Consider the following 26,653-nt stretch of genomic DNA (forward strand, 5'->3'; position numbering starts at 1 on the left):
CCAAGCTGCCCCCACCTCAAACCTGTGCTGCCCTGACAGTCCCAAGGGAACCCTACAAAACTGACATCAGGAACCTGGGCTGGCCACTTTTCTTTCCCAGGGAAAAGGACCGGTCTGTGACTCCAGGGGCCTGTGGCCCTGAAGTGGCCGGACACCTCCAAAATCCAAACGATCGAAGATGTGTCGCAGACCCAAGCTGCCCCCAGCTCAAACCTGTGCTGCCCTGACAGTCCCAAGGGAACCCTACAAACTGACATCAGGAACCTGGGCTGGCCACTTTTCTTTCCCAGGGAAAAGGACCGGTCTGTGTCTCCAGGGGCCTGTGGCCCTGAGTGGCCGGACACCTCCAAAAATCCAAACGATCGAGGATGTGTCGCAGACCCAAGCTGCCCCCACCTCAAACCTGTGCTGCCCTGACAGTCCCAAGGAAACCCTACAAACTGACATCAGGAACCTGGGCTGGCCACTTTTCTTTCCCAAGGAAAATGGCTGATCTTTGCCTCCAGGGGCCTGTGGCCCTGAGTGGCCGGACACCTCCAAAAATCCAAACGATCGAAGATGTGTCGCAGACCCAAGCTGCCCCCACCTCAAACCTGTGCTGCCCTGACAGTCCCAAGGGAACCCTACAAACTGACATCAGGAACCTGGGCTGGCCACTTTTCTTTCCCAAGGAAAAAGGCTGATCTTTGCCTCCAGGGGCCTGTGGCCCTGAAGTGGCCGGACACCTCCAAAAATCCAAACGATCGAAGATGTGTCGCAGACCCAAGCTGCCCCCACCTCAAACCTGTGCTGCCCTGACAGTCCCAAGGGAACCCTAAAAACTGACATCAGGAACCTGGGCTGGCCACTTTTCTTTCCCAGGGAAAAGGACCAGTTTTGTGTGCAGTGGCATGTGGCCCTGAAATGGCCGGACACCTCCAAAAATCGAAACGATCGAAGATGTGTCGCAGACCCAAGCTGCCCCCACCTCAAACCTGTGCTGCCCTGACAGTCCCAAGGGAACCCTACAAACTGACATCAGGAACCTGGGCTGGCCACTTTTCTTTCCCAGGGAAAAGGACCGGTCTGTGTCTCCAGGGGCCTGTGGCCCTGAAGTGGCCGGACACCTCCAAAAATCCAAACGATCGAGGATGTGTCGCAGACCCAAGCTGCCCCCACCTCAAACCTGTGCTGCCCTGACAGTCCCAAGGGAACCCTAAAAACTGACATCAGGAACCTGGGCTGGCCACTTTTCTTTCCCAAGGAAAAAGGCTGATCTTTGCCTCCAGGGGCCTGTGGCCCTGAAGTGGCCGGACACCTCCAAAAATCCAAACGATCGAAGATGTGTCGCAGACCCAAGCTGCCCCCACCTCAAACCTGTGCTGCCCTGACAGTCCCAAGGGAACCCTACAAACTGACATCAGGAACCTGGGCTGGCCACTTTTCTTTCCTAAGGAAAAGGACCGCTCTGTGTCTCCAGGGGCTGTGGCCCTGAGTGGCCGGACACCTCCAAAAATCCAAACGATCGAAGATGTGTCGCAGACCCAAGCTGCCCCCACCTCAAACCTGTGCTGCCCTGACAGTCCCAAGGGAACCCTACAAACTGACATCAGGAACCTGGGCTGGCCACTTTTCTTTCCCAAGGAAAAAGGACTGATCTTTGTCTCCAGGGGCCTGTGGCCCTGAAGTGGCCGGACACCTCCAAAAATCCAAACGATCGAAGATGTGTCGCAGACCCAAGCTGCCCCCACCTCAAACCTGTGCTGCCCTGACAGTCCCAAGGGAACCCTACAAACTGACATCAGGAACCTGGGCTGGCCACTTTTCTTTCCCAAGGAAAATGACTGATCTTTGCCTCCAGGGGCCTGTGGCCCTGAAGTGGCCGGACACCTCCAAAAATCCAAACGATCGAAGATGTGTCGCAGACCCAAGCTGCCCCCACCTCAAACCTGTGCTGCCCTGACAGTCCCAAGGGAACCCTACAAACTGACATCAGGAACCTGGGCTGGCCACTTTTCTTTCCCAGGGAAAAGGACCGGTCTGTGTCTCCAGGGGCCTGTGGCCCTGAGTGGCGGACACCTCCAAAAATCCAAACGATCGAAGATGTGTCGCAGACCCAAGCTGCCCCCACCTCAAACCTGTGCTGCCCTGACAGTCCCAAGGGAACCCTACAAACTGACATCAGGAACCTGGGCTGGCCACTTTTCTTTCCCAAGGAAAAGCTGATCTTTGCCTCCAGGGGCCTGTGGCCCTGAAGTGGCTGGACACCTCCAAAAATCCAAACGATCGAAAATGTGTCGCAGACCCAAGCTGCCCCCACCTCAAACCTGTGCTGCCCTGACAGTCCCAAGGGAACCCTACAAACTGACATCAGGAACCTGGGCTGGCCACTTTTCTTTCCCAGGGAAAAGGACTGGTCTGTGTCTCCAGGGGCCTGTGGCCCTGAACTGGCCGGACACCTCCAAAAATCCAAACGATCGAAGATGTGTCGCAGACCCAAGCTGCCCCCAGCTCAAACCTGTGCTGCCCTGACAGTCCCAGGGAACCCTACAAACTGACATCAGGAACCTGGGCTGGCCACTTTTCTTTCCCAGGAAAAGGACCGGTCTGTGTCTCCAGGGGCCTGTGGCCCTGAGTGGCCAGACACCTCCAAAAATCCAAACGATCGAAGATGTGTCGCAGACCCAAGCTGCCCCCACCTCAAACCTGTGCTGCCCTGACAGTCCCAAGGGAACCCTACAAACTGACATCAGGAACCTGGGCTGGCCACTTTTCTTTCCCAAGGAAAAGGCTGATCTTTGTCTCCAGGGGCCTGTGGCCCTGAAGTGGCCGGACACCTCCAAAAATCCAAACGATCGAAGATGTGTCGCAGACCCAAGCTGCCCCCACCTCAAACCTGTGCTGCCCTGACAGTCCCAAGGGAACCCTACAAACTGACATCAGGAACCTGGGCTGGCCACTTTTCTTTCCCAGGGAAAAGGACCGGTCTGTGTCTCCAGGGGCCTGTGGCCCTGAAGTGGCCGGACACCTCCAAAAAATCCAAACGATCGAAGATGTGTCGCAGACCCAAGCTGCCCCCACCTCAAACCTGTGCTGCCCTGACAGTCCCAAGGGAACCCTACAAACTGACATCAGGAACCTGGGCTGGCCACTTTTCTTTCCCAGGGAAAAGGACCGGTCTTGTCTCCAGGGGCCTGTGGCCCTGAGTGGCCGGACACCTCCAAAAATCCAAACGATCGAAGATGTGTCGCAGACCCAAGCTGCCCCCAGCTCAAACCTGTGCTGCCCTGACAGTCCCAAGGGAACCCTACAAACTGACATCAGGAACCTGGGCTGGCGACATTTCTTTCCCAGGCAAAAAGGACCGGTCTTTGTCTCCAGGGGCCTGTGGCCCTGAAGTGGCCAGACACCTCCAAAAATCCAAACGATCGAAGATGTGTCGCAGACCCAAGCTGCCCCCACCTCAAACCTGTGCTGCCCTGACAGTCCCAAGGGAACCCTACAAACTGACATCAGGAACCTGGGCTGGCCACTTTTCTTTCCCAAGGAAAAGGACCGCTCTTTGTCTCCAGGGGCCTGTGGCCCTGAAGTGGCCAGACACCTCCAAAAATCCAAACGATCGAAGATGTGTCGCAGACCCAAGCTGCCCCCACCTCAACCTGTGCTGCCCTGACAGTCCCAAGGGAACCCTACAAACTGACATCAGGAACCTGGGCTGGCCACTTTCTTTCCCAAGGAAAAGGCTGATCTTTGCCTCCAGGGCCTGTGGCCCTGAAGTGGCCGGACACCTCCAAAAATCCAAACGATCGAAGATGTGTCGCAGACCCAAGCTGCCCCCACCTCAAACCTGTGCTGCCCTGACAGTCCCAAGGGAACCCTACAAACTGACATCAGGAACCTGGGCTGGCCACTTTTCTTTCCCAGGGAAAAAGGACCGGTCTGTGTCTCCAGGGGCCTGTGGCCCTGAAGTGGCCGGACACCTCCAAAAATCCAAACAATCGAAGATGTGTCGCAGACCCAAGCTGCCCCCACCTCAAACCTGTGCTGCCCTGACAGTCCCATGGAACCCTACAAACTGACATCAGGAACCTGGGCTGGCCACTTTTCTTTCCCAGGAAAAGGACCGGTCTTTGTCTCCAGGGGCCTGTGGCCCTGAAGTGGCCGGACACCTCCAAAATTCCAAACGATCGAAGATGTGTCGCAGACCCAAGCTGCCCCCACCTCAAACCTGTGCTGCCCTGACAGTCCCAAGGGAACCCTACAAACTGACATCAGGAACCTGGGCTGGCCACTTTTCTTTCCCAGGGAAAAGGACCGGTCTGTGTCTCCAGGGGCCTGTGGCCCTGACTGGCCGGACACCGCCAAAAATCCAAACGATCGAAGATGTGTCGCAGACCCAAGCTGCCCCCAGCTCAAACCTGTGCTGCCCTGACAGTCCCAAGGGAACCCTACAAACTGACATCAGGAACCTGGGCTGGCCACTTTTCTTTCCCAAGGAAAGGGACCGGTCTGTGTCTCCAGGGGCCTGTGGCCCTGAAGTGGCCAGACACCTCCAAAAATCCAAACGATCGAAGATGTGTCGCAGACCCAAGCTGCCCCCACCTCAAACCTGTGCTGCCCTGACAGTCCCAAGGGAACCCTACAAACTGACATCAGGAACCTGGGCTGGCCACTTTTCTTTCCCAAGGAAAAAGGCTGATCTTTGCCTCCAGGGGCCTGTGGCCCTGAAGTGGCCGGACACCTCCAAAAATTCAAAACGATCGAAGATGTGTCGCAGACCCAAGCTGCCCCCAGCTCAAACCTGTGCTGCCTGACAGTCCCAAGGGAACCCTACAAACTGACATCAGGAACCTGGGCTGGCCACTTTCTTTCCCAAGGAAAAGGCTGATCTTTGCCTCCAGGGCCTGTGGCCCTGAAGTGGCCGGACACCTCCAAAAATCCAAACGATCGAAGATGTGTCGCAGACCCAAGCTGCCCCCACCTCAAACCTGGGCTGCCCTGACAGTCCCAAGGGAACCCTACAAACTGACATCAGGAACCTGGGCTGGCCACTTTTCTTTCCCAGGGAAAAGGACCGGTCTGTGTCTCCAGGGGCCTGTGGACCTGAAGTGGCCGGACACCTCCAAAAATCCAAATGATCGAAGATGTGTCGCAGACCCAAGCTGCCCCCACCTCAAACCTGTGCTGCCCTGACAGTCCCAAGGGAACCCTACAAACTGACATCAGGAACCTGGGCTGGCCACTTTTCTTTCCCAGGGAAAAGGACCGGTCTGTGTCTCCAGGGGCCTGTGGCCCTGAGTGGCCGGACACCTCCAAAATTCCAAACGATCGAAGATGTGTCGCAGACCCAAGCTGCCCCCACCTCAAACCTGTGCTGCCCTGACAGTCCCAAGGGAACCCTACAAACTGACATCAGGAACCTGGGCTGGCCACTTTTCTTTCCCAAGGAAAAAGGCTGATCTTTGTCTCCAGGGTCCTGTGGCCCTGAAGTGGCCGGACACCTCCAAAAATCCAAACGATCGAGGATGTGTCGCAGACCCAAGCTGCCCCCACCTCAAACCTGTGCTGCCCTGACAGTCCCAAGGGAACCCTACAAACTGACATCAGGAACCTGGGCTGGCCACTTTCTTTCCCAAGGAAAAAGGCTGATCTTTGCCTCCAGTGGCCTGTGGCCCTGAAGTGGCCGGACACCTCCAAAAATCCAAACGATCGAAGATGTGTCGCAGACCCAAGCTGCCCCCACCTCAAACCTGTGCTGCCCTGACAGTCCAAGGGAACCCTACAAACTGACATCAGGAACCTGGGCTGGCCATTTTTCTTTCCCAGGGAAAAGGGACCGGTCTGTGTCTCCAGGGACCTGTGGACCTGAAGTGGCTGGACACCTCCAAAAATTCAAATGATCGAAGATGTGTCGCAGACCCAAGCTGCCCCCACCTCAAACCTGTGCTGCCCTGACAGTCCCAAGGGAACCCTACAAACTGACATCAGGAACCTGGGCTGGCCACTTTTCTTTCCCAGGGAAAAGGACCGGTCTGTGTCTCCAGGGGCCTGTGGCCCTGAAGTGGCCGGACACCTCCAAAATTCCAAACGATCGAAGATGTGTCGCAGACCCAAGCTGCCCCCACCTCAAACCTGTGCTGCCCTGACAGTCCCAAGGGAACCCTACAAACTGACATCAGGAACCTGGGCTGGCCACTTTTCTTTCCCAAGGAAAAAGGCTGATCTTTGTCTCCAGGGTCCTGTGGCCCTGAAGTGGCCGGACACCTCCAAAAATCCAAACGATCGAGGATGTGTCGCAGACCCAAGCTGCCCCCACCTCAAACCTGTGCTGCCCTGACAGTCCCAAGGGAACCCTACAAACTGACATCAGGAACCTGGGCTGGCCACTTTTCTTTCCCAGGGAAAAGGACGGTCTGTGTCTCCAGGGGCCTGTGGCCCTTCAGTGGCCGGACACCTCCAAAAATCCAAACGATCGAGGATGTGTCGCAGACCCAAGCTGCCCCCACCTCAAACCTGTGCTGCCCTGACAGTCCCAAGGGAACCCTACAAACTGACATCAGGAACCTGGGCTGGCCACTTTTCTTTCCCAAGGAAAAGGACTGATCTTTGCCTCCAGGGGCCTGTGGCCCTGAAGTGGCCGGACACCTCCAAAAATCCAAACGATCGAAGATGTGTCGCAGACCCAAGCTGCCCCCACCTCAAACCTGTGCTGCCCTGACAGTCCCAAGGGAACCCTACAAACTGACATCAGGAACCTGGGCAGGCCACTTTTCTTTCCCATGGAAAAGGACCGGTCTTTGTGTGCAGGGGCATGTGGCCCTGAAGTGGCCGGACACCTCCAAAAATCGAAACGATCGAGGATGTGTCGCAGACCCAAGCTGCCCCCACCTCAAACCTGTGCTGCCCTGACAGTCCCAAGGGAACCCTACAAACTGACATCAGGAACCTGGGCTGGCCACTTTTCTTTCCCAGGGAAAAGGACCGGTCTGTGTCTCCAGGGGCCTGTGGCCCTGAAGTGGCCGGACACCTCCAAAAATCGAAACGATCGAGGATGTGTCGCAGACCCAAGCTGCCCCCACCTCAAACCTGTGCTGCCCTGACACTCCCAAGGGAACCCTACAAACTGACATCAGGAACCTGGGCTGGCCACTTTTTTTCCCAGGGAAAAGGACAGGTCTGTGTCTCCAGGGGCCTGTGGTCCTGAAGTGGCCGGACACCTCCAGAAATCGAAACGATCGAGGATGTGTCGCAGACCCAAGCTGCCGCCACCTCAAACCTCTGCTGCCCTGACACTCCCAAGGGAACCCTACAAACTGACATCAGGAACCTGAGCTGGCCACTTTTCTTTCCCAGGGAAAAGGACCGGTCTTTGCCTCTAGGGGCCTGTGGCCCTGAGTGGCCGGACACCTCCAAAAATCCAAGCGATCGAAGATGAGTCGCAGACCCAAGCTGCCCCCCACTCAAACCTGTGCTGCCCTGACAGTCCCAAGGGAACCCTACAAACTGACATCAGGAACCTGGGCTGGCCACTTTTCTTTCCCAGTGAAAAGGACTGGTCTTTGTCTCCAGGGGCCTGTGGCCCTGAAGTGGCCGGACACCTCCAAAAATCCAAACGATCGAAGATGTGTCGCAGACCCAAGCTGCCCCCACCTCAAACCTGTGCTGCCCTGACAGTCTCAAGGGAACCCTACAAACTGGCATCAGGAACCTGGGCTGGCCACTTTTCTTTCCCAGGAAAAAGGACCGGTCTGTGACTCCAGGGGCCTGTGGCCCTGACTGGCCGGACACCTCCAAAAATCGAAACGATCGAAGATGTGTCGCAGACCCAAGCTGCCCCCACCTCAAACCTGTGCTGCCCTGACAGTCCCAAGGGAACCCTACAAACTGACATCAGGAACCTGGGCTGGCCACTTTTCTTTCCCAGGGAAAAGGACCGGTCTGTGTCTCCAGGGGCCTGTGGCCCTGAAGCGGCCGGACACCTCCAAAAATCCAAACGATCGAAGATGTGTCGCAGACCCAAGCTGCCCCCACCTCAAACCTGTGCTGCCCTGACAGTCCCAAGGGAACCCTACAAACTGACATCAGGAACCTGGGCTGGCCACTTTTCTTTCCCTGGGAAAAGGACTGGTCTGTGCCTCCAGGGGCCTGTGGCACTGAAGTGGCCGGGCACCTCCAAAAATCCAAACAATCGAAGATGTGTCGCAGACCCAAGCTGCCCCCACCTCAAACCTCTGCTGCCCTGACAGTCCCAAGGGAACCCTACAAAACTGACATCAGGAACCTGGGCTGGCCACTTTTCTTTCCCAGGGAAAAGGACCGGTCTGTGTCTCCAGGGGCCTGTGGCCCTGACGTGGCCGGACACCTCCAAAAATCCAAACGATCGAGGATGTGTCGCAGACCCAAGCTGCCCCCACCTCAAACCTGTGCTGCCCTGACAGTCCCAAGGGAACCCTACAAACTGACATCAGGAACCCTACAAACTGACAGGGGACACGGAGGGCACAGGGGACATGGCACAGGGGACATGGCACGGGGGACAGGGAGGGCACCGGGGACACTGCGTCCAGGGCGCTGGTGGCACGGAGGGTGGGTGACGCGGGGGCCTGAAGGCACGGCGGCCTGAGTGACACACGGCGGATGGGTGACAGTGGGGGCGCGGGGTGGGTGACACAGGGTGGCACTTTGGGGCGGGAATGACACCAGGTAGGGGCATCACGGCGGGAGGGTTCACACAGTGACAGGGGACGGGTGACACTGGGGACAAGCGGGGGGTCACAGCTTGGTGGCCGGGCGGTGGGGGAGGCCGGGGTCCGGCCTCTGTGCACGGCTGGGGGGGCACTGGGGGGAGCACTGGGGGGGCACTGGAAGCACTGGGGGGCACTGGGGGGGCACTGGAGGGGCACTGGGGGGCACTGGGGGGACACTGGGGGGGCACTGGGGGGCACTGGGGGGACACTGGAAGCACTGGGGGGCACTGGGGCGACACTGGAAGCACTGGGGGGCACTGGGGGACATGTGAGGGGCACCGGCGAGGGGGCGCTGCCCCGGCCCGTGCCCCCCCGGTCACCGGCTCCCCCGCACTGACCGGAACCGAGCGGCGGGGGCGGGGCCTGGGGGCGGGGCAGCATCGCAGTGGGTGTGGTCAGCCGGTCTGGGGGCGGGGCCTGAGAGGGGGCGGTGACTCGATGCGAGAACGCTCGTGTGTAAATAAGGGGGCGGGGCTTGATATGTAGGTGGGGGCTATTATGCGAATAAAGAGGGTGGGGCTAAGCCTGAGAGATCAATGGGCGGTGTCTGATGTGTGGGCGGTGCTTAGCGGGGTGTGTCTCTCTGTGGGCGTGGCCTGCGGGACTGGCACCGCCCGGCCGCAGCCGCTGGCAGCGCCGTGCGGGGCCCGGAGATGCGGGAGGGGTCGGGGGGGGCTGTGCGGGGACAAGGAGCGGGTCAGGGACACCCCAGCCTTGAGCACCCCCCACCCTCGCCGCCCCCTCCTCGTCTCCAGCCCCTGCCCCCATCAGCACCCGGGCGGTCGCGGAGGGGTCCCAAGCCAACGCCCCCAACCCCTCTGTCCCTCACACAGACGCAGCCCGGGGTGACCTCGCTTTATTGGTAAAGGGGGGGGGGGGCACAACGAGGCCGAACGACATCTCATTATGAGAGAGAGAACCCCCCCCCGGGCCGGGGGCAGCACGAATGGCTCCAGTGACAACAGGACCCCCCCCATCGCACCCCCCCGCCAACCCTCCCACCCCTAAATCATGGCCACTCCTCCCCCCCCGCCCCCCCCCCCCCCCAGTTCATCCGTGGCACAAACGCACCCGATGTCAGGGCAGGGTCCCCCGGGGGGGGGGCACAGTGACCTCCCCCCTCCTGGACGGGGGACACCTTGGGGCGTCCTGTGCCCAGTCCCACGGCAGAGATGAAGCCACAATCCTGGGGGGACGTTCAGGATTTAAGGGATCAGGATTTGGGGGGGGGGGATCAGAAGTCTTGGTCCTCAGAGTCAGCGGGCGGGGGGGGCTCGTCGCGGCCCCCCCACACGAAGCGATAATTGTCCTCCAGTGCCTGCTGCCGCCGCCGCTCCTTCTGCGCCTCCTCCGTGCCCTGCACCTGGGGGTGGGGGGCAAATCATTGCCCCCCCTCACCTCTGTGCCCCCTCCCCTCAGTGCCCCTCTCCCCTCAGGGCCCCCCCGTACCCCCCTTTTCCCTCCTCAGCTCCCCCCGCCTGTGTCCTGCCCGCACCCTCTCCACCTCAGTGTGTGCCCCCCGTGCCTCAGTTTCCTCAGTGACACTCCCCCCCATCCCTCAGCCCCCCCACATTCCCCAGCCCTGCCCGGCCTCAGTTCCAGCCCGTGCCTCAGTTTCCCCCACCTCAGCTGTGTCCCTGGTTTCCCCCCCTGCCCCAACACCGTAAATTCCCCTCCTCCCGAGCCTCAGTTGTGCCCCCATTCCTCCGAGCCCCTCCCCCGCCCCCCGGAGCCCCTCCCCACGCCCCCACACCAGAATGCTGAGGAAAATCTCCTTCAGGCTCCGGGAATCTTCCTCCGACAGCCACTGCGCCGCCTCCTCCTCCTCGCCCCCCGACGAGGCCGTCACGATCTTGATCTCGATCTTCCCTGGGGAGGGGGCCCGGGGGAGTTGATTTGGGGCGGGGGGGGGCGCTCCCCGCTGCTGTCCCCCCCCGGCCGGAGCCCTCCCTACCTTCAGCCCGCAGCCCCTCCTTGGCCAGCAACTCCCGCACCTCGTTCTCCACCTGCGGGGGGCTCCGGTTTTCACGGGGGGACTCCCGGTCCTCCCGGGGGGGCTCCTGCTTCCCCGGGAGAGGCTCCGGCTCCTGGGGCGTGTCGCGGCTCCCGACCCTGCCCATCCGCACCCGCACCCGCCCGTCCTTGGGGAGCCGGGGGCCGCCCTTCCTCGCCGCTCCCCCCGCCCCTTCCTCCTCCTCCTCCTCCTCCTCCTCCCTGCGCCCCCCGGGAGCGGGAGGGGGCCCGGAGGGGTCGCGGCGGGGCTCGGCCCTGTCCAGCCGGTCCATCAGCCGGGTCAGGGTGGACGCCAGGGTCCGGGTGGCGCGGCTCCGGTCGAACTCCCCCTTCAGCCCCTCGGTCTCCAGCTCATCCTCCACCTGCAGGAGGGGTTAAAGGCGGGTTCCCCTGAGCAGCTGGCCCAGAAAGGCTGGCCCCACTTCGGCTGGGCACCCCTGGCCCGGCCATAGGGTCCTCAGCACAGCCAGGGGGTCCCAACCCTCCCAGGGGCTCCCCAGCCCAGCCAGGGGTGTCCCAATGCAGTCAGGGGCTCCCCAGCATAGTTGGGAGGGGACCCCAGCATGGTCAGGGTTTCCCTGGTGTGGACAGGGCGTCCCCACAGCAACGAGGGGATCCCCAGTGCTGCTGGGGGCAGCCAACCCAACTGGAGGCTGGGGGGGCCCAACTTGGCCAGAGGGTCCCATCCCTGCTGGGGGCCCTCAAGTGTGGCTACAGAGTCCAGCCAGAGGGCTCCCAGTGCCCCTGTGGGGGTCCCAGTGCCCCTGTGGGGGTCCCAGTGCCCCCGTGGGGGTCCCAGCCCACCCAGGGTCCCCACCTCGCTGATGATGCTGTCGAATTCCTGCTCCATCTGGCTCTTCACCTCTTCCTTCAGCCTCGCCACCTGCTCCCGTGGCAGCAGCTCCAGCCCTGCCAGCAGCGGCCCTGCCTCCTCCTCATCCTCATCCTCGTCCTCGTCCTCATCCTCCTCCTCCCCCGTGGGGGGGGCCTCGGGGCCAGGCAGGGCCTCGGGGCTGGGGGGCTCTGCGGGGCCAGGTGGGGCTGGGGTAGCTTTGACTGCTGCCTCCTCCTCCTCGCTCGCCTTCTCCTTGGCCTGCAGCAGTGGGAAGGGGCTCAGGGGGACACTGAGGCACGGAGAGGCCCGAGGGGCACGGGGGAGGTGCCCACCTTCCTGGTGGTCTCCTTCAGCTCCTCGATGAACTGCAGCAGGTCCCCGGGGCTCCGGATCACTTTGAAGTGGATTTTCTTGCGTGGATCTACAAGGGAAGCCAGAATGGGGGCTGGGAGTGCCAGGGGGGACAGGGAGGGACACAGGGTGGCCACGGAGGTGACACGGGGTGGACACCCCAGCACTCACCAGCTGCCCGACCATCAGCTGCCCTCGGGGATAGCTCCTGCAGGGAGGAGACAGGTGATGGAGCAGCACTCCAACCCCCCCCTGCCCACAAAGTGACCCCAACCCACCCCAAGCCCCCCAGAATGTCCCCAGGGCCACTGGGACTCACCCTGGTGCTGTCCCGCTGGTCTCTGGCTGTGGCTGTCACCTCCTGGTCCTCAGCTGTCACATCCTTGGCTGGCTCTGGCTGGTTCCCTGGCACAGGGGGGGACATGCCTGGCACTGAGAGCCAGGCCGGGGTCCCAGAAGGAGAGGGGACACTGGCAGTGCTGTCCCCGTGAGGCGGGGACAGGGCCATACCATGCTGGATGCCCGCAGGGCTCTGTGCCGGGGGCTCGCTGTCCCTGTCGCTCCAGAGGCGCGTGTCCAGCGTCCGGAGCTCCTCCGAGATCTCCTCCACCTTCCTCTTGGTGTCAGCTGGGGACACAGGGGACAGGGACAGTGACAGCACGGCTGGGGGACAGCCCCAGCTGCAGGGAGCCACGGCAGTCCTGTGCCAGAGGGGACAAGGCCAGCCCTGGCACAGAGGGAACCGTGTCAGTCCCAGTGCCAGCCCCAGGACAGAGGGGACAGGGCCAGGAAGGTGACAGTGCCAGCCCTAGGAGGGAGGGGACAGGGCCAGGCTGGAGGGGACAGTGCCAGTCTCGGGATGGAGGGGACAGGGCCAGCTTGGGACAGAGGGGACAGGGCTGGGTTGAAGAGGACAGTGCCAGCCTCGGGATGGAGAGGACAGTGCCAGGCTGGACGGGACAGGGCCAGCTTGGGACAGAGGGGACAGGGCCAGCATCAGGATGGAGAGGACAGTGCCAGCCCCAGGATGGAGGGGACAGGGCCAGGCTGGAGGGGACAGTGCCAGCCCTGGGATGGAGGGGACAGTGCCAGCCCTGCACCAGGGCTCAGTGCCAGCCTCGGGATGGACGTGCCAGCCCCGCACCCCGTGCCCAGGCCAGGGCTCCCCGATACTCACAGACTTGGGCACGCACGTACTGGACGTACTGGGCGGGCGAGAGGGCGGGCTGGCAGCGGATGGGCTGCGGTGCCAGCCCCGGGGCGGGCCGCAGGAACGGGTGGTGGCAGATGCGCGTCGTGTGCACCGTCAGCACGTAGGAGCACGACTGCGGCTCGTCCACGCGGGCGATGTAGTCCCCGGCGCCCTCCTCGCACAGGAACTGCGGGGCCGGCCCCGGGGTGAGGCCCTGGGGGCCCCCGGGTGCCCCCCGTGCCCCCCCACCCCAGCCCCGGGTGCGTGCCCTGGCCTTACCCGGACCTCGGCCTCGCGGGCGCGGCCGGTGAGGTCGCAGCGGGAGCCGTTCACGTAGCTCTGGCTGTGGTAGCGCCTCAGCTGGTGCTGCTTGGAGGCCTGAGGGGTGGGGAGGGGGCACGGGGGTGGGCACGGGGAGGGCGGGACACGGCCCCACCCGCCGCCCCCGCGGCGAGGGCACGCGCACCTTGGCCGCCTCGTCGTCCCAGTCGAAGGCAGACTGGTAATAGCCCAGGACCAGGACGTCCCCCTTGATCTCAGACTCTGCGGGGACAGGGCAGATATTGGGGGAGGGGGTCCCCGGGGGCCACCCTGTCCCCCCCCCCCCCCCGGCCCCGTGCCCAGCGTCACCTTCCAGGTGGTACTGCTGGATGTGCCGCCCGTAGCAGAACTCGTACGTCCACCAGTCCTTGGTCTGGCAAGAGCGGAGCCCGCGGGTGAGGCCGGGGGTGCCCCCCGCTCCCCCCCCCGGTGCTGCCCCCGTGCCCCCCGCCCCCCCCGAGGTCCCACCTTGAGCAGGCAGGGCGCCGTGGCCATGGGCCGCAGCAGCTCGGCCACGCCGGAGCCGTTGTAGAGGCGGGGGTCGCGGGGGGGGCCCGGGGGGGGCCCCACGGCCGCGGGGGGCAGGCGGCACTCGTAGCGCTGCTTGAACCGCGAGGCCACCGTCACCACGTCCCCGGCCTGGTGCTGGGGGGCACGGCGCTGTCAGAGCCCCCCCCGGGAGCCCACCCCCTCCCCGGGCTCTGCCCCCCCTGGGACGGGCCCTCGCAGAACCCTCCAGCCCCCAGTGACCCCACAGAGACCCCAGAGCCCCCCAGTGACCCCAGAGCCCCACAGAGACCCCAGAGAGACCCCACAGCCCCCCAATGACCCCACAGAGACTCCAGAGAGACCCCAGAGAGACCCCAGAGAGACCCCACAGAGACCCCACAGCCCCCCAGTGACCCCAGAGAGACCCCAGAGACTCCCTCAGTGACCCCACAGCCCCACAGAGACCCCACAGAGACCCCACAGCCCCCCATTCACCCCAGAGACCCACAGAGACCCCACAGACTGGCTCAGTGACCCCACAGAGACCCCACAGCCTCCCTCGGTGACCCAAAGCCCCTCTCAGGACACCTCACAGCCCCAAGGACCCTGAACTCTGCTCCTGTTGGGAAGACCCCTCTCAGCACCCTCCAGCACCCCACAGCCCCCCCGGTGACCCCAAAGCCCCCCCAGTGACCCCACAGCCTGCCCCAGCCCCCCCAGGTGGGACAGGACAGACCCCACAGCCCACCCCCCCCGGGCCAGGGCAAACCGCAGCCGTCCCCCAGCCCAGCCCAGCCCAGCCGTGCCCTGCCCTGTCCCGTCCCTGTCCCTGTCCCTGTCGCTGTCGCTGTCCCACGGAGCCCGCGGAGTCGCGGGGCAGCCCCGGGGACAAACCGGGCCAGCAGCGGCTGCGGGGAGCGTCCCCCTCCCCCCGCCCCGAATTGGGGCGCCCGAAACGCGAAGTGAAACTTCGGTGCCCGCCCCTCCCCTCCCCGCATCCGGAGCATCTGGCGGCGGCGGCGGCCCCGCGAGCTCCGGGGTGTGGGGGGGGGGTCGCTGCCGCCCCAGGGCCCCCCGGCCCGGCCGTGCCCGCGGACAGGTACGGAGCGACCGGCCCGAGCCCCGAGCCCCCGGTCCCGCCCCGCGCAGGGACCCCCGGACGTGCTCCACTCCCCAGCCGCTGCCGCCGGCCCCGGAACGAGCCCCGGTAAGGAGCACAGCCGGTGCCCCGGGCCCGGTGCAGCCCCTGCCCCGTGCCCCGCCCCGGAACGCCCCCGGTAAGGAGCTCCCGGTCCCCGCAGCCCCCCCCCGCCCAGCATTCCTGACCCGTGGCCGGTGCGCCGCTCCCGCCAGGGGGACGCCGCCCGCCCCCCCCCCCGCCCTCACCCAGCCGTTGGCCCCGGTGCCGCGGCGCACCTGCCCGGCCAGCACGGGCTCGGCCAGGATCTCGAGGCCGTACTTGAGCTCGCTGAGCTCCTGCAGGTTGAGCGCGGCTCGGGCCCCGCGGAGGGGCCACCCCGGGCCGAGCAGCGCCAGCAGCGCCAGCGCCGCCACCGGCCCCGGGCCCCGCCGCGCCGCCATCTTCCCCCGCCGCCGCCGCCGCTTCCGCTTCCGCCCGCACCTCCCCGCGCCCGCCCCGGCCCCGCTGCTCCGGGCCGCGATTGGTTCGGACACCTGCCCGTCAACGGCAGGCGCGGCTCTGATTGGTCAGCGGGCGGGATGACGCCGCCGGTTGTGAGGCCGCGGGGGCGAGGTGGCTGCGAGAACGGGGGCCGCGGCGATTGGCCGGAGCCCGCGCGGCCGGCAGCCAATGGCGAGGCGGGGCGCGGCCGGCCGCGGCGACGTCACGCCTGGCGGTTCCCCATTGGCCGAGCGGGATGCAGGCGATCCCCGCGCGCTGATTGGTGGAGGGCGCCGAGCATCCCCCGGGGATCACGTGATTACCGGAGCCGGGTGGGGGGGGCTCCACGGTGAGGGGCGTGCGGGGCACCACGAGCGGGTGGGGCCGCCTCCGGCAGACCCCCGCTACCGGAGCCCCTCTGCTCCCCCAGTCTGCTCCTGACCCCCCCCCAAACCTCTCCGAGCGCCCCCCAGGCCCCTCAGCTCCCCAGGGCCTCTGAGCCCCCCAGGACCTCTCAGCTCCCCAGGGCCCCTGAGCCCCCCAGGACCCCTGAGCCCCCCAGACCCCTCAGTCCCCCAGGACCTCTGAGCCCCCCAGGCCCCTGAGCCCCCCAGGACCCTTGAGCCCCCCAGGGCCCCTCCGCGCTCCTCCAGCCGCCTGGCAGCACCCCGAGCCTCCCCAGCCTCCCCCCCCCCCCCCGTCTCCGCGCCCCCCGCCCCCTCCCGGTGCCGGCAGAGCTCGGGCCGGGCCCCCCCCGCGCCCCCCGCTCAATGGGGCCGTTGTGCGCCCCACGCGTGGGCACAAAGCGCGGCCTGTGGCCGCCGCGCCGGGGGGGCTGATTCCGGCCCGACCCCCCCCCGGCCGGTCCGAGCCGCGGGGCCAGCCGCCCCCCCCCCCTCCTCCCCGCCGCGTTCTGCGCCCCCCCCCCCCCGCAGCCTCGCCCCGCCCCTCCCGGGGCTGCGGCGGTGCCGTTCCACACCGGGGCCGCCGGGGGCGCCCTCGCCGCCCGCTCCGGTGCCGGTGCCGCTCGCGGCCGCGGAGCGCCGGGATCCGCCAGCGGAGCCAGGTAGGGCCGGGGCCGCTCCTGTCGCGACGCGTCGCGACGAGGGATGGCACCTGCCGCCGCCCCGCGGCTGCGACACCGCCGCCTCTCCCCCCCAGACATCCCCAGCTCCCCGCAGCCCGCAGCCCCGGGCCCCCCCCCGGCATCCCCCGCATCCCCCGGCCCCGCTGCCCCCCCCGCCCCGCCGCACGAACAGCCCCAGCCCCCCCCCCCCTCGCTCCGCACCCCCCGGGCCCCCCGCCCCCTCCCAGCCCCCCGAGTCTCCCCCATCGACTGCCAGGCCCCTCCCTGCCCCCCCCCCCCGGGCACCCCCAGCCCCTCCCGACGTGACGTCTGCCCCCGGCCCTGCCTTTGCCCGGGGGGGTCCGGGCCGGGGGCTGGGGGAGCCGGGGGGCGGCAGCACGGGGGGGGATCCCGGGGCCGCGGGTCCCTCCCGCCCCGACACTGTCCCCGTGTCCCCAGGCCGGTGCTGTGGGGGCAGAGCCATGAGTGTGGGCTGAGCCCCCCCCGCCGGGACCTGCGCCCACCCCGAGGTGAGGGCACTGGGGGCACTGGGGGCACTGGGGGCACTGGGGGCACTGGGGAGGGATGGAGGGGGTGCGAGCACAGCAGAGCGGGGGAACTGGGCGGGGGGACTGGGCAGGGCACTGGGCTGAACTGGGAAACTGGGAGATGGGAGCGCTGGGAAACACTGGGGGCAGCGCGGGGACTGAGGGATGGTGCACTGCACGGGCGGCACTGGTTTGTACTGGGAGTCACTGGGAGGTGCTGCGGGCACTGGTTTGTACTGGGAGTCACTGGGAGGTGCTGCGGGCACTGGTTTGTACTGGGAGTCACTGGGAGGTGCTGCGGGCACTGGTTTGTACTGGGAGTCACTGGGAGGTGCTGCGGGCACTGGTTTGTACTGGGAGTCACTGGGAGGTGCTGCGGGCACTGGTTTGTACTGGGAGTCACTGGGAGGTGCTGCGGGCACTGGTTTGTACTGGGAGTCACTGGGAGGTGCTGCGGGCACTGGTTTGTACTGGGAGTCACTGGGAGGTGCTGCGGGCACTGGTTTGTACTGGGAGTCACTGGGAGGTGCTGCGGGCACTGGTTTGTACTGGGAGTCACTGGGAGGTGCTGCGGGCACTGGTTTGTACTGGGAGCAGCTGGGTGGCAGCAGGAGGAACTGGGGGCACTGGTTTGCACTGGGAGGGATTGGGTTTATACGGGGGGCACCAGGGACACTGGGACTCACTGGGAGGGGTTGGGTTGTACTGGGGACACTGGGTTGTACTGGGGGGCACTGGGAGGCGCTGGGAGGGGCTGGGTTTCACTGGGTTTCACTGAGGGCACTGGGTTGTACTGGGGAAACTGGGAGGAGCTGGGGGGCACTGGGGACACTGGGGACACTGGGAGGAGCTGGGGGGCACTGAGTTTCACTGGGGTCACTGGGAACACTGGGTTGTACTGGGGGCACTGGGAGGGGCTGGGTGGCACTGGGAGGGGCTGGGTTTCACTGGGGGGCACTGGGGGCACTGGGAGGGGCTGGGGGGCACTGCGGGCACTGGGAACACTGGGTTGTACTGGGGGCAGTGAGTCGCCCCGGGGGCCCCGGGGTGACGCTGTGCCCCCCCAGGCAGGATGCGGGGGGCGCAGCGGGCGCTGTGCCTGCTGCTGGTGGCCTCGGCCTCGCTGGCCGCGCTCTACCTGCACCTGTGGGCACCCAAGGGCCCCCCCAGCGTGGACCTGCGCCGCCCCCCCCCCGAGCGGCTGCCACCCCCTCTGCCGCCCCCCGCCCGCGCCTACCCCCACGTGCCCTTCCGCCTCAAGGAGGAGGTCATGGAGTAAGGACGGGGCACGGGGGGAGGCACCTGCGGGGTGGGGGGCACCCAAGGGTGGGGGTACTCAGGGCTGAGGGCGCCCCAGGACGGGGCTGTGGCTCCCATGGGGCACCCGTGGGTTGGGGCACCCAAAAACGGGGGTGGGGCGGTGGGGGCGCCGGGGGAAGGGCGATGGGGCGGTAGCAGAGGGGTGACAAAGGCGATGCCAGGGCTGTGGTGGGTGGCGGCAGGTGGTGCTGGAAGGTGCCAGGGCGGTGCCGGGGCGGTGCCGGGGCGGTGCCAGGGCGGTGCCGGGGCGGTGCCACGCGGGCACAGGCAGGGACGGGAGGTGCCAGGCGGGTGCCGCTCGCGGGTCCCCGCGGCGCCGGTTCTGGCGCCGCCGCTGTCGGTGACAGCGGCCCTGTCGCGACAGGCTGCTGCCCAGGAACGGCTGCTCGTGCGAGGCGGAGGCCGAGGCGGGGCTGGCGCTGCCGCTCCGCCGGCGGCTCTTCGGGCCCGGCCCGGCGGGGCTGGACTTCGCCAGCGCCTTCGCCCCCGGGGAGCGGCCGCGGCAGCTGCGGCTGCGGGAGCGCGAGTACCGCAATTACCGGAACCGGTGAGCGCAGGCGGGCGGCGGGGGGGATGCCCGGGGCACCTCGGGCCGGACGGGACCCCGGGCTCAGCACCGGGGGGGAGGCTGGGACCCCCAAGCCGGGTGTGGGGTGCGCGCCCCGGACTGACCGGTCCGGCCGCAGCGTGGGACTCCCCGGGGACCCCCGGCTGAAGCCGCGGTGCCCCCCCCCCGCAGGGTGCAGACCCCCGCCGACCGCCTGCTCATCGTCCCGGCCAACTCCCCTCTGGAGTACCCGGCGCAGGGGGTGGAGGTGCGGCCGCTGCAGACCGTGCTGGTGCCCGGTGAGGGGGCGCGGGGGGCAGCACGGGGTGGGGGGCACGGGGGTGGGGGGCACCGGCTCAAGGACGGGAACACACGGGGGGGGCGAGGGCACAGAATGGGGGAAACACGGGGGTGGGGAGCGCTGGAGGAGGCACAGGGTTGGGGGGGGCACCTGGGGGGGACACGGGGTGGGTGTCCCTGGGCAGGGGGTGCCCCCGGATGGCTCGGGGGGGGGGCAGGGGGTCCCTCCGGGGGTCTCTGGGCCTCACCCCCGTGTCGCGGCCCCCAGGGCTCAGCCTGCAGGCGCCGGCCAGGAGCAGGTACCAGGTGAGGACCAGGGCGGGGCACGGGGGAGGGGCTGGGGAGGGGGCGTGGAGGAGGGGGCGTGGCTCGAGTGGACTGGGCAGGGGCGTGGCGACATGGGCGTGGCCTGTCCGGTCTGTGGGTGTGTCCATGGGGTGGGCGGGGCAGTGGAGTGACTGGGGCGGGGCCGGGGCGCGCACCTTCCCCCCCCGTGTTCCGCCTCCCCGCTTTGGGGGGTCCCTGCCGTGCCCCCCCCCCGGGCCCCCCGTGACGTGCCGCCCCCAGGTGAACCTGACGGCCTCGCTGGGAACGCTGGCGGTGGCGGCCGAGGTGGAGGGCGTGGCGCTGCGCGGGGAGGGGCAGCCGCACCTGTCCTTGGCCGCCGCGCACTTGGACCACCTGAACCGGCAGCTGCAGTTCGTCACCTACACCAACACCCAGTTCCACCCCGACACCGCCGACATCGGTGGGTACGGGGCAGCTGCCAGGCTGCCAGGAGCGGCGCGGGGGGCGCTGATTCCGGGACCCCCGGCAACCCCCGAGCCCTGGGAGCCCCGGCACCCCCAGACCCCCCGCGCTCCTGGGAACCCCAGCGCCCCCCGGGGCCGCGGCTGACCCTTGGGAACTCCAGCACCCCTGGGGCCCCCAGCGACCCCCCGATCCCCCCTGGTTGTCCCCTGGATGCCCAGTTCCCCCCGGGAGCTCCGGATCCCCGATGCCCACAGGGACCCCCCCAGATCCCCGATGCCCACAGGGACACCCGGGGTGTCCCTGGAACCCTCGGGCTACCCCCAACGCCCCCCTCGTTCCCCGTGTCCTCCGGTGACCCCCGCCCCCCGGCAGTCCCCGCCTCCCCCGGCCCCGCTGCCCCTCCCGGCGCCCCCCGTGCCCCCCCCTTGCCCCCAGCCGCCCCTCGCCCTGCAGTGCAGTTCTCCACCGACGGCCACTCCGCCGCCTTCGCCATCCGCATCCGGCACCCGCCCACGCCCCGCCTGTACGGCCCGGGGACCGCCAGCGACAGCGACGGGGACAGCGACAGCGACAGCAGCGGGGACGGGGGTGAGCGCGGGCCGGCAGCCCGACACCGGCCCTGCCCGGGCCCGGCGCTCCCGGTGCTCCCGGGGCTCCCATCCCTGCTCCTTGGGACAGTCCCAGGGCTCTCCGTGTTCAGTGCTCCCGGTGCCCCCAGTGCCCGTATCTCAGTGTCCCCAGTGTCCCCAATGCCCCCAGAGCCAGAATCCCAGTACTCCCAGTGTTCCCAGTGCCAGTATCCCAGTACTCCCAGTGTACCCAGTGTTCCCAGTGCTGCAGACAGCTGTTTCTGCCACTATCAGTGCCCCCAGCCCTACCAGTGCTCCCAGTCCCAGTCCCAGTGTGGGAGCCCAATCCTCCCGGTGTGGGTGCCCAGTGCTCCCAGTGAGTGTCCCAGTGCTCCCAGTACAGGTTCCCAGTTCAGGCTCCCAGTGCTCCCAGCGCTCCCAGTGCAGGCTCCCAGTGCTCCCAGCGCTCCCAGTGCAGGCTCCCAGCTCTCCCAGCGCTCCCAGTTCAGGCTCCCAGTGCTCCTAGCGCTCCCAGTGCAGGCTCCCAGTGCTCCCAGCGCTCCCAGTGCAGGCTCCCAGCTCTCCCAGTGCTCCCAGTTCAGGCTCCCAGTGCTCCCAGTGCAGGCTCCCAGTGCCTCCCCCACCCCCCAGGGTACAACATCTCGGCGCTGGTGACAGTGGCCACCAAGACGTTCCTGCGCTATGACAAACTGCGGGGGCTCATCGCCAGCATCCGCCGCTTCTACCCCTCTGTCACCATCGTGGTGGCCGACGACAGCCAGCGCCCCGAGCCCCTGTCCGGGCCCCACCTGGAGCACTACCTCATGCCCTTCGGCAAGGTGGGCCCACTGAGGGGACACGGGATGGGGCCAGGGTCCCCGGACAGGGGACACGGGTGCTGGCAGAGCCACGGGGCTGTGGGACACGGGAGGGGCTGGCAGGAGCTGAGGTCCCCAAAAACGGGGGGACGTGGAGGTCTGGGACTGCAGAGAGGGGACAGTGGGGTCCTGTGGGGCTGTGGGTTCCTGGGCGTGGCAGGGGGGCTGGCAGGGGTGGAGACCCCCAGGGAGGGAGCCGGGGGCAGGGCTGGCAGGGCAGGGGTCCCTGGGGATGGGGGACAATGGGGAAGGGGGACATTGGAACTCTGTCAGAGCAGTGGCACCCCATAGAGGGGGGGGACATGTGAGGGAATGACAAAGTGGCAAAACCGCAGGGGGGCTCACGGGGGGTTGGCAGGGCTTGAGGGGCGTGGGGGACACGGGGGGGGGCTGTCAGGGCTGTGGGATCCCAGAGAAGGGGACACGAGGCCTGCAAGAGCTGTCGGTGCCCGGGGATGGGGGACACGGGGGTCTCCCGGCGCCGCGGGGCTCAGGGGGGGCATCCGTGGGCACCTGCGGGGTGCGGGGGCGGTGCCCGAGGGTCCACGCTGCCCCCGCAGGGCTGGTTCGCCGGGAGGAACCTGGCGGTGTCGCAGGTGACCACCAAGTACGTGCTGTGGGTGGACGATGACTTCATCTTCACGCCCCGCACGCGGCTGGAGAAGCTGGTGGATGTGCTGGAGAGAACCAGCCTGGACCTGGTGCGGGGCACGGGGGGCATGGGGGGGCTCCGGGGGGCTCCAGGGGGCACCAGGAGCTGCAGGGGGTACGGGGGGTACGGGGGGCTGCAGGGGCACGGGTGGGCGATGCTGGGGGTCGCGGTGGTCGTGGGTGGGTGGCACCTTGGGGACACCCCTGCTCCCGGTGCAGCCCCCCCGCGGCAGTTCCTGTGCCCAGGTGGGCGATGCCGGCGGGGCCATCAGGGTCCCGGTGCCCAGGTGGGGGTTCAGGGGGGTCCCGGTGCCCCGGTGGGGGTTCCGGGGGTCCCGGTGGGGGTTCTGGTGCCCAGGTGGGGGTTCAGGGGGGTCCCGGTGCCCCGGTGGGGGTTCCGGGGGTCCCGGTGGGGGTTCTGGTGCCCAGGTGGGGGTTCAGGGGGTCCCGGTGCCCAGGTGCTGGCACAGCCCCAGCGCAGCGGCCCCGTCCCATCCCATCCCATCCCGCCGGTGGGCGGTACCGGCGGGTCCCGGGCGGTCCCGGCGGGTCCCGGGCGGTGCCGGGGGTGCCGGTGCCGCCCCCCAGCGCCCCGCTGTGCCCGCAGGTGGGCGGCGCGGTGCGGGAGATCACCGGCTACACCACCACGTACCGGCAGCGGCTGAGCGTGCGCGGGGGCGGCGCGGGGGGCGACTGCCTGCGGACCCGGCCCGGCTTCCACCACCGCCTCGCCGGCTTCCCCGCCTGCGTCGTCACCGACGGCGTCGTCAACTTCTTCCTGGCCCGCACCGACAAGGTGCGGCAGGTGGGCTTCGACCCCCGCCTGCGCCGCGTGGCTCACCTCGGTGAGGGCCGGGCACCGGCAGGGCCTGAGCGGGGGAGGGTCCCGGGGGGACCGGGGGGTCCCACAGGAGGGTCCCGGGGGCACCGGGGGGGTCCCACAGGAAGGGACTGGGGGCACCGGGGGGGGTCCCACAGGAAGGGACTGGGGGGATCGGGGGGGTCAGTCTAAGGGGGTCCCACAGGAGAGTCCTAGGGGGTATGGGGGGGTCAGCCTAAGGAGGTTCTGGAGGAGGAAGGTCCTGGGGGGTCTGGGGGGACTGGAGGGTCTGGGGGGGTTCAGCCTAAGGGGGTCCCACAGGAGGGTCTGGGGGTGCCCAGGGGTCTGGGGGTGTCAGCCTAAGGGGGTCCCACAGGAGGGTCTGGGGGTGCCCGGCGTCCTGGGGGGGTCCCACAGGAGGGTCCTGGGGGGGGTCTGGGGGGGTCAGCCTAAGGGGGTTCCAGAGGAGGAAGGTCATGGGGGGGTCTGGGGGTTCAGCCCACAGGAGGGTCCTGGGGGGTCTGGGGGTGTCAGCCTAAGGGGGTCCCGGAGCAGGAGGGTCCCTGGGGATTCACAGGGTCTTGAGGGGGTCAGAGATAGGGAGGGACCCCAGGGCGGCTCTGAGCCCGTTTTTGGGGTGCCCCTCTCTGCCCCCCCAGAGTTCTTCATCGACGGGCTGGGGGTGCTGCACGTGGGCTCGTGCGAGGACGTGGTCGTGGACCACGCGTCCAAGCTGGCGCTGCCGTGGCGGCGCTCGGAGGGCGAGCGCCAGTACAACCGGTACCGGTACCCGGCGGCGCGCGACGACAGCCTGCGCCTCAAACAGCGCCTCTTCTTCTTCAAGAACCGCTTCAAGTGCATGGCCGGCGACTAGGGGTGGCCACCAGCCCCGGGCTCCGCCGGCCAGCCCCGGGGCGCCGCGGGGCCGCTGACACCGCGGTGACGCTGCCCCCGGGCACCCCGCGGGCTGCCCGCGCTGGCCACCCCCGGGGTGCCACTGACACAGAGGTGGCACAGGGCCACCAGGGCCACGGGACGCGCCGCGGACGTCGCTGACCCCAGGCCACCAGCACGGGCCAGCTGAAGGGCACTGCTGCCAGCCACCCCTCCGGTGTCCCCAGAGCCACAGCCGTGGCTACTCCGTGGGCCACTGGCCACATCTGGGGCACCCCCAGGGCCACCGACCCCACTGGGCCATCTCCTGTGGGCCACCCCCAGGGCCACCGTTGTTGGCCACTTCCAGGGCTACCAACCTTGGGGTGGCTGCCCCTTTGGGCCACCCCGGGGGCCACCACCCCCGGCTGCCCCCGGGGTGCCCACGGGGCCGGGACACTGGCGTGACACAGGGCCACCACCCCCGGGGTGGCCAGCTCCAGGGCCACTGCCACTATGGTCCAGCTCAAGGGTCAGCCTCCCTTGGGCCACCCCGTGTGCCACCACCACTGGCCACCTGTGGGACACCCCCAGCACCCCCTCCCCACCCGTGGCCACCCCCAGGGCCATCCCATGGGCCACCACCGAGGGCCACTGCCATGGGCCACCACCCAGGGCCACCACCCAGGGCCACCACCCAGGGCCACCACGGGGTCCCCGCAGCCCCCCCGCCCCCCCGCGGTGTTTTTAGCTCTTTTGTACTTTGGGGGTGGGGTGGTGGCGGGGTCCCCCCGGGTCCCCCCCGTCGCCCCCGACTCAGTTTTCTATTGCCGGCCCCTCCCCCGCGCTGCCGCCAGGATTTTTGTGCCAAGTCTCGGCCCCTCCCCCCAGGACCCCCGAGCCCCCGGGGTGGGGGAGGGGCTGGGGGAGGGGCTGCCCCCCCCGCCCTTTTCTACCCAATGGATGGTGAGATTTTAACCAGCCCGAAATCGGCCTCTTTCTTCCAAAAACGGGGGGGGAGGGGGGCCCAGGCCCCGCCCACTCAGGGGGCTCAGGGTGGGGGGGCTATAGGGGTGGGAGGGGCTTTGGGATGGGAGGGGCTATAGGGGACGGTGGGGGCGTGGTCAATGGGCGTGGTTAGTTGGGTGTGATCAGTGGGTGTGGTCGGTGGGCGTGGTCAGTGGGTGTGGTCAGTCGGGTGTGATCAGTTGGTTGTGGTCAGTGGGTGTGGTCAATTGGTGTGACCAGTGTGCGTGGTCAGTTGGGCGTGGTCAGTGGGTGTGGCCAGTGGGCGTGGCTCCTCCGGGGGGTTGGGATTTTCAACAGGAATGTCCTTGGACCCCCCCTCCTCCACCCAGCACCCTCCAGGGTCCATCCTGACCTGGCAGGGACAGGGATGGGACAGGAACATGGATGGGACAGGGACAGGGATGGGACAGGGACAGGGATGGGACAGGGACAGGGACAGGGACAGGAACAGGGATGGGACAGGGACAGGGACACAGCAGGGACAGGAACAGGGACAGGAACAGGGATGGGACAGGGACAGGGATGGGACAGGGACAGGGATGGGACAGGGACAGGGACACAGCAGGGACAGGAACAGGGATGGGACAGGGACACTCCAGGATGGGGGCATGGACACGCTGGGGACGGGGGCAGGGCAGGGACCTGCAGGGACATGTGAAGGACAAGGACACCCCAGGACAGGGACAAGGACAAGGACATGGGCCCATGATGGACACGCAGGGACAAGGACACCCAGCCTGAGGGCCCAAGGCCATGGCAGGGCGGCTGTTGGGTCCCTTCTTGGCAGGACAAGAGCCACGTTGTGGGGACAAACGGGAGCAGGGTCCCACCCCACGCCCCTGGAGCCCCTGTCCCACCCCTGGTGGCTCCTGCCAGTGCAGTGACAAAGCGCCCAGGGCGTCCACCCCGAGGGACCCTGCACAGCAATCCCCTGAGGGTCCTGTGGCACCCCCGAGTGACACCTGGGGCCACCCTGCAGCCCCTCCTGAGTGACCCCATGGGGCTGCCAAGGTGGTGTCGCTGTCCCCCCTCCCAAACCTGTCCCTGGCAGCCACAGCCAAGGGCTCCTGGGACATCACCCCGTGTCCCCCTCACTGTGTCCCATCCTATGTCCCCATTCTATGTCCCATCCTGCCTTTGTCCCATCCCAGCGCCCCACCACGGGGTCCCAACCCCAGTGTCCCATTTCAATGTCCCATCCCAGTGTCCCAACCCCAGTGACCCGTCCTGGTGTCCCAACCCCAGTGACCCATCCCGGTGTCCCATCCCAGTGTCCCAACCCCAGTGACCTGTCCTGGTGTCCCATTTCGATGTCCCACCCCGGTGTCCCCATCCCAGTGACCATCCTGGAGCTGACCACCCCAGTGTCCCTATCCCAGTGTCCCATTCCAGTGTCCCACCCCGGTGTCCCCACCCCAGTGCCCCCATCCCAGTGTCCCCAGCCTCATCCCAGTGTCCCAGTCCCAGTGTCTCTATCCCAGTGTCCCATTTCAGTGTCCCGCCCTGATGCCCCAACCTCAGTGACCCATTTTAGTGTCCCACCCCAATGTCCCAGTCCCAGTGACCCACCCCGGTGTCCCATTTCGATGTCCCACCCCGGTGTCCCCATCCCAGTGACCATCCTGGAGCTGACCACCCCAGTGTCTCTATCCCGGTGTCCCCACCCCCGTGTCCCATCTGGATGTCTCCATCCCGCTTTCCCAGGGCAGTGTCCCCATCCCAGTGCCCCCATCCCAGTGTCCCCAGCCTCA

At 67.4% G+C, this 26,653-nt stretch overlaps 2 protein-coding genes across 6 annotated transcripts; one reads left to right on the forward strand and one right to left on the reverse strand.

Moving 5' to 3' along the window:
• Positions 1-9,910: 9,910 nt before the first annotated feature.
• Positions 9,911-15,525, reverse strand: OS9 (OS9 endoplasmic reticulum lectin). Of its 3 annotated transcripts, none has more exons than XM_053967493.1 (14): positions 15,314-15,525; positions 13,907-14,083; positions 13,748-13,811; positions 13,584-13,660; positions 13,397-13,495; positions 13,103-13,304; positions 12,436-12,552; positions 12,245-12,357; positions 12,097-12,133; positions 11,907-11,995; positions 11,557-11,832; positions 10,681-11,101; positions 10,480-10,595; positions 9,911-10,089 (listed from the first exon to the last, which is right to left on the reverse strand). In XM_053967493.1, the coding sequence occupies exons 1-14, from the start codon at positions 15,506-15,508 to the stop codon at positions 9,961-9,963; spliced, it is 2,112 nt and encodes a 703-aa protein (XP_053823468.1). In that variant the 5' UTR covers positions 15,509-15,525; the 3' UTR covers positions 9,911-9,960. The 3 variants fall into 3 exon arrangements, with proteins under 3 accessions (XP_053823468.1, XP_053823470.1, XP_053823469.1); XM_053967495.1 differs by having other exon boundaries at positions 15,344-15,524; XM_053967494.1 differs by having other exon boundaries at positions 12,245-12,330; positions 15,314-15,524.
• On the forward strand, positions 14,967-24,854 carry B4GALNT1 (beta-1,4-N-acetyl-galactosaminyltransferase 1). 3 transcript variants are annotated; one of them, XM_053967534.1, is made up of 12 exons: positions 14,967-15,134; positions 17,074-17,144; positions 18,230-18,437; positions 18,847-19,029; positions 19,222-19,328; positions 19,598-19,635; positions 19,897-20,077; positions 20,536-20,670; positions 21,303-21,490; positions 22,090-22,230; positions 22,788-23,025; positions 23,660-24,854. In XM_053967534.1, the coding sequence occupies exons 3-12, from the start codon at positions 18,235-18,237 to the stop codon at positions 23,872-23,874; spliced, it is 1,629 nt and encodes a 542-aa protein (XP_053823509.1). In that variant the 5' UTR covers positions 14,967-15,134; positions 17,074-17,144; positions 18,230-18,234; the 3' UTR covers positions 23,875-24,854. The 3 variants fall into 3 exon arrangements, with proteins under 3 accessions (XP_053823509.1, XP_053823510.1, XP_053823508.1); XM_053967535.1 differs by lacking the exon at positions 14,967-15,134 and adding an exon at positions 15,559-15,897; XM_053967533.1 differs by lacking the exon at positions 14,967-15,134 and adding an exon at positions 16,537-16,614.
• Positions 24,855-26,653: the final 1,799 nt, after the last annotated feature.

Source organism: Vidua chalybeata, chromosome 30 (genome assembly GCF_026979565.1).
Source record: "Vidua chalybeata isolate OUT-0048 chromosome 30, bVidCha1 merged haplotype, whole genome shotgun sequence".
Lineage (NCBI taxonomy): Eukaryota > Metazoa > Chordata > Aves > Passeriformes > Viduidae > Vidua > Vidua chalybeata.

Bases quoted from the DNA above. Each gene is read 5' to 3' on its own strand.
- OS9 (XM_053967493.1), bottom strand. From the start codon at position 15,508: ATGGCGGCGCGGCGGGGCCCGGGGCCGGTGGCGGCGCTGGCGCTGCTG. The intron at 12,134-12,244 runs GTGAGTCCCAGT...TCCTCCCTGCAG, and splicing joins ACCAGCGGGACAGCACCAGG to GAGCTATCCCCGAGGGCAGC. The intron at 11,996-12,096 runs GTGAGTGCTGGG...CTTCCCTTGTAG, and splicing joins AGCTGATGGTCGGGCAGCTG to ATCCACGCAAGAAAATCCAC.
- B4GALNT1 (XM_053967535.1), top strand. From the start codon at position 15,647: ATGACGCCGCCGGTTGTGAGGCCGCGGGGGCGAGGTGGCTGCGAGAAC. The intron at 20,671-21,302 runs GTGAGCGCGGGC...CCCACCCCCCAG, and splicing joins CGACAGCAGCGGGGACGGGG to GGTACAACATCTCGGCGCTG. The intron at 22,231-22,787 runs GTGCGGGGCACG...CTGTGCCCGCAG, and splicing joins AGAGAACCAGCCTGGACCTG to GTGGGCGGCGCGGTGCGGGA.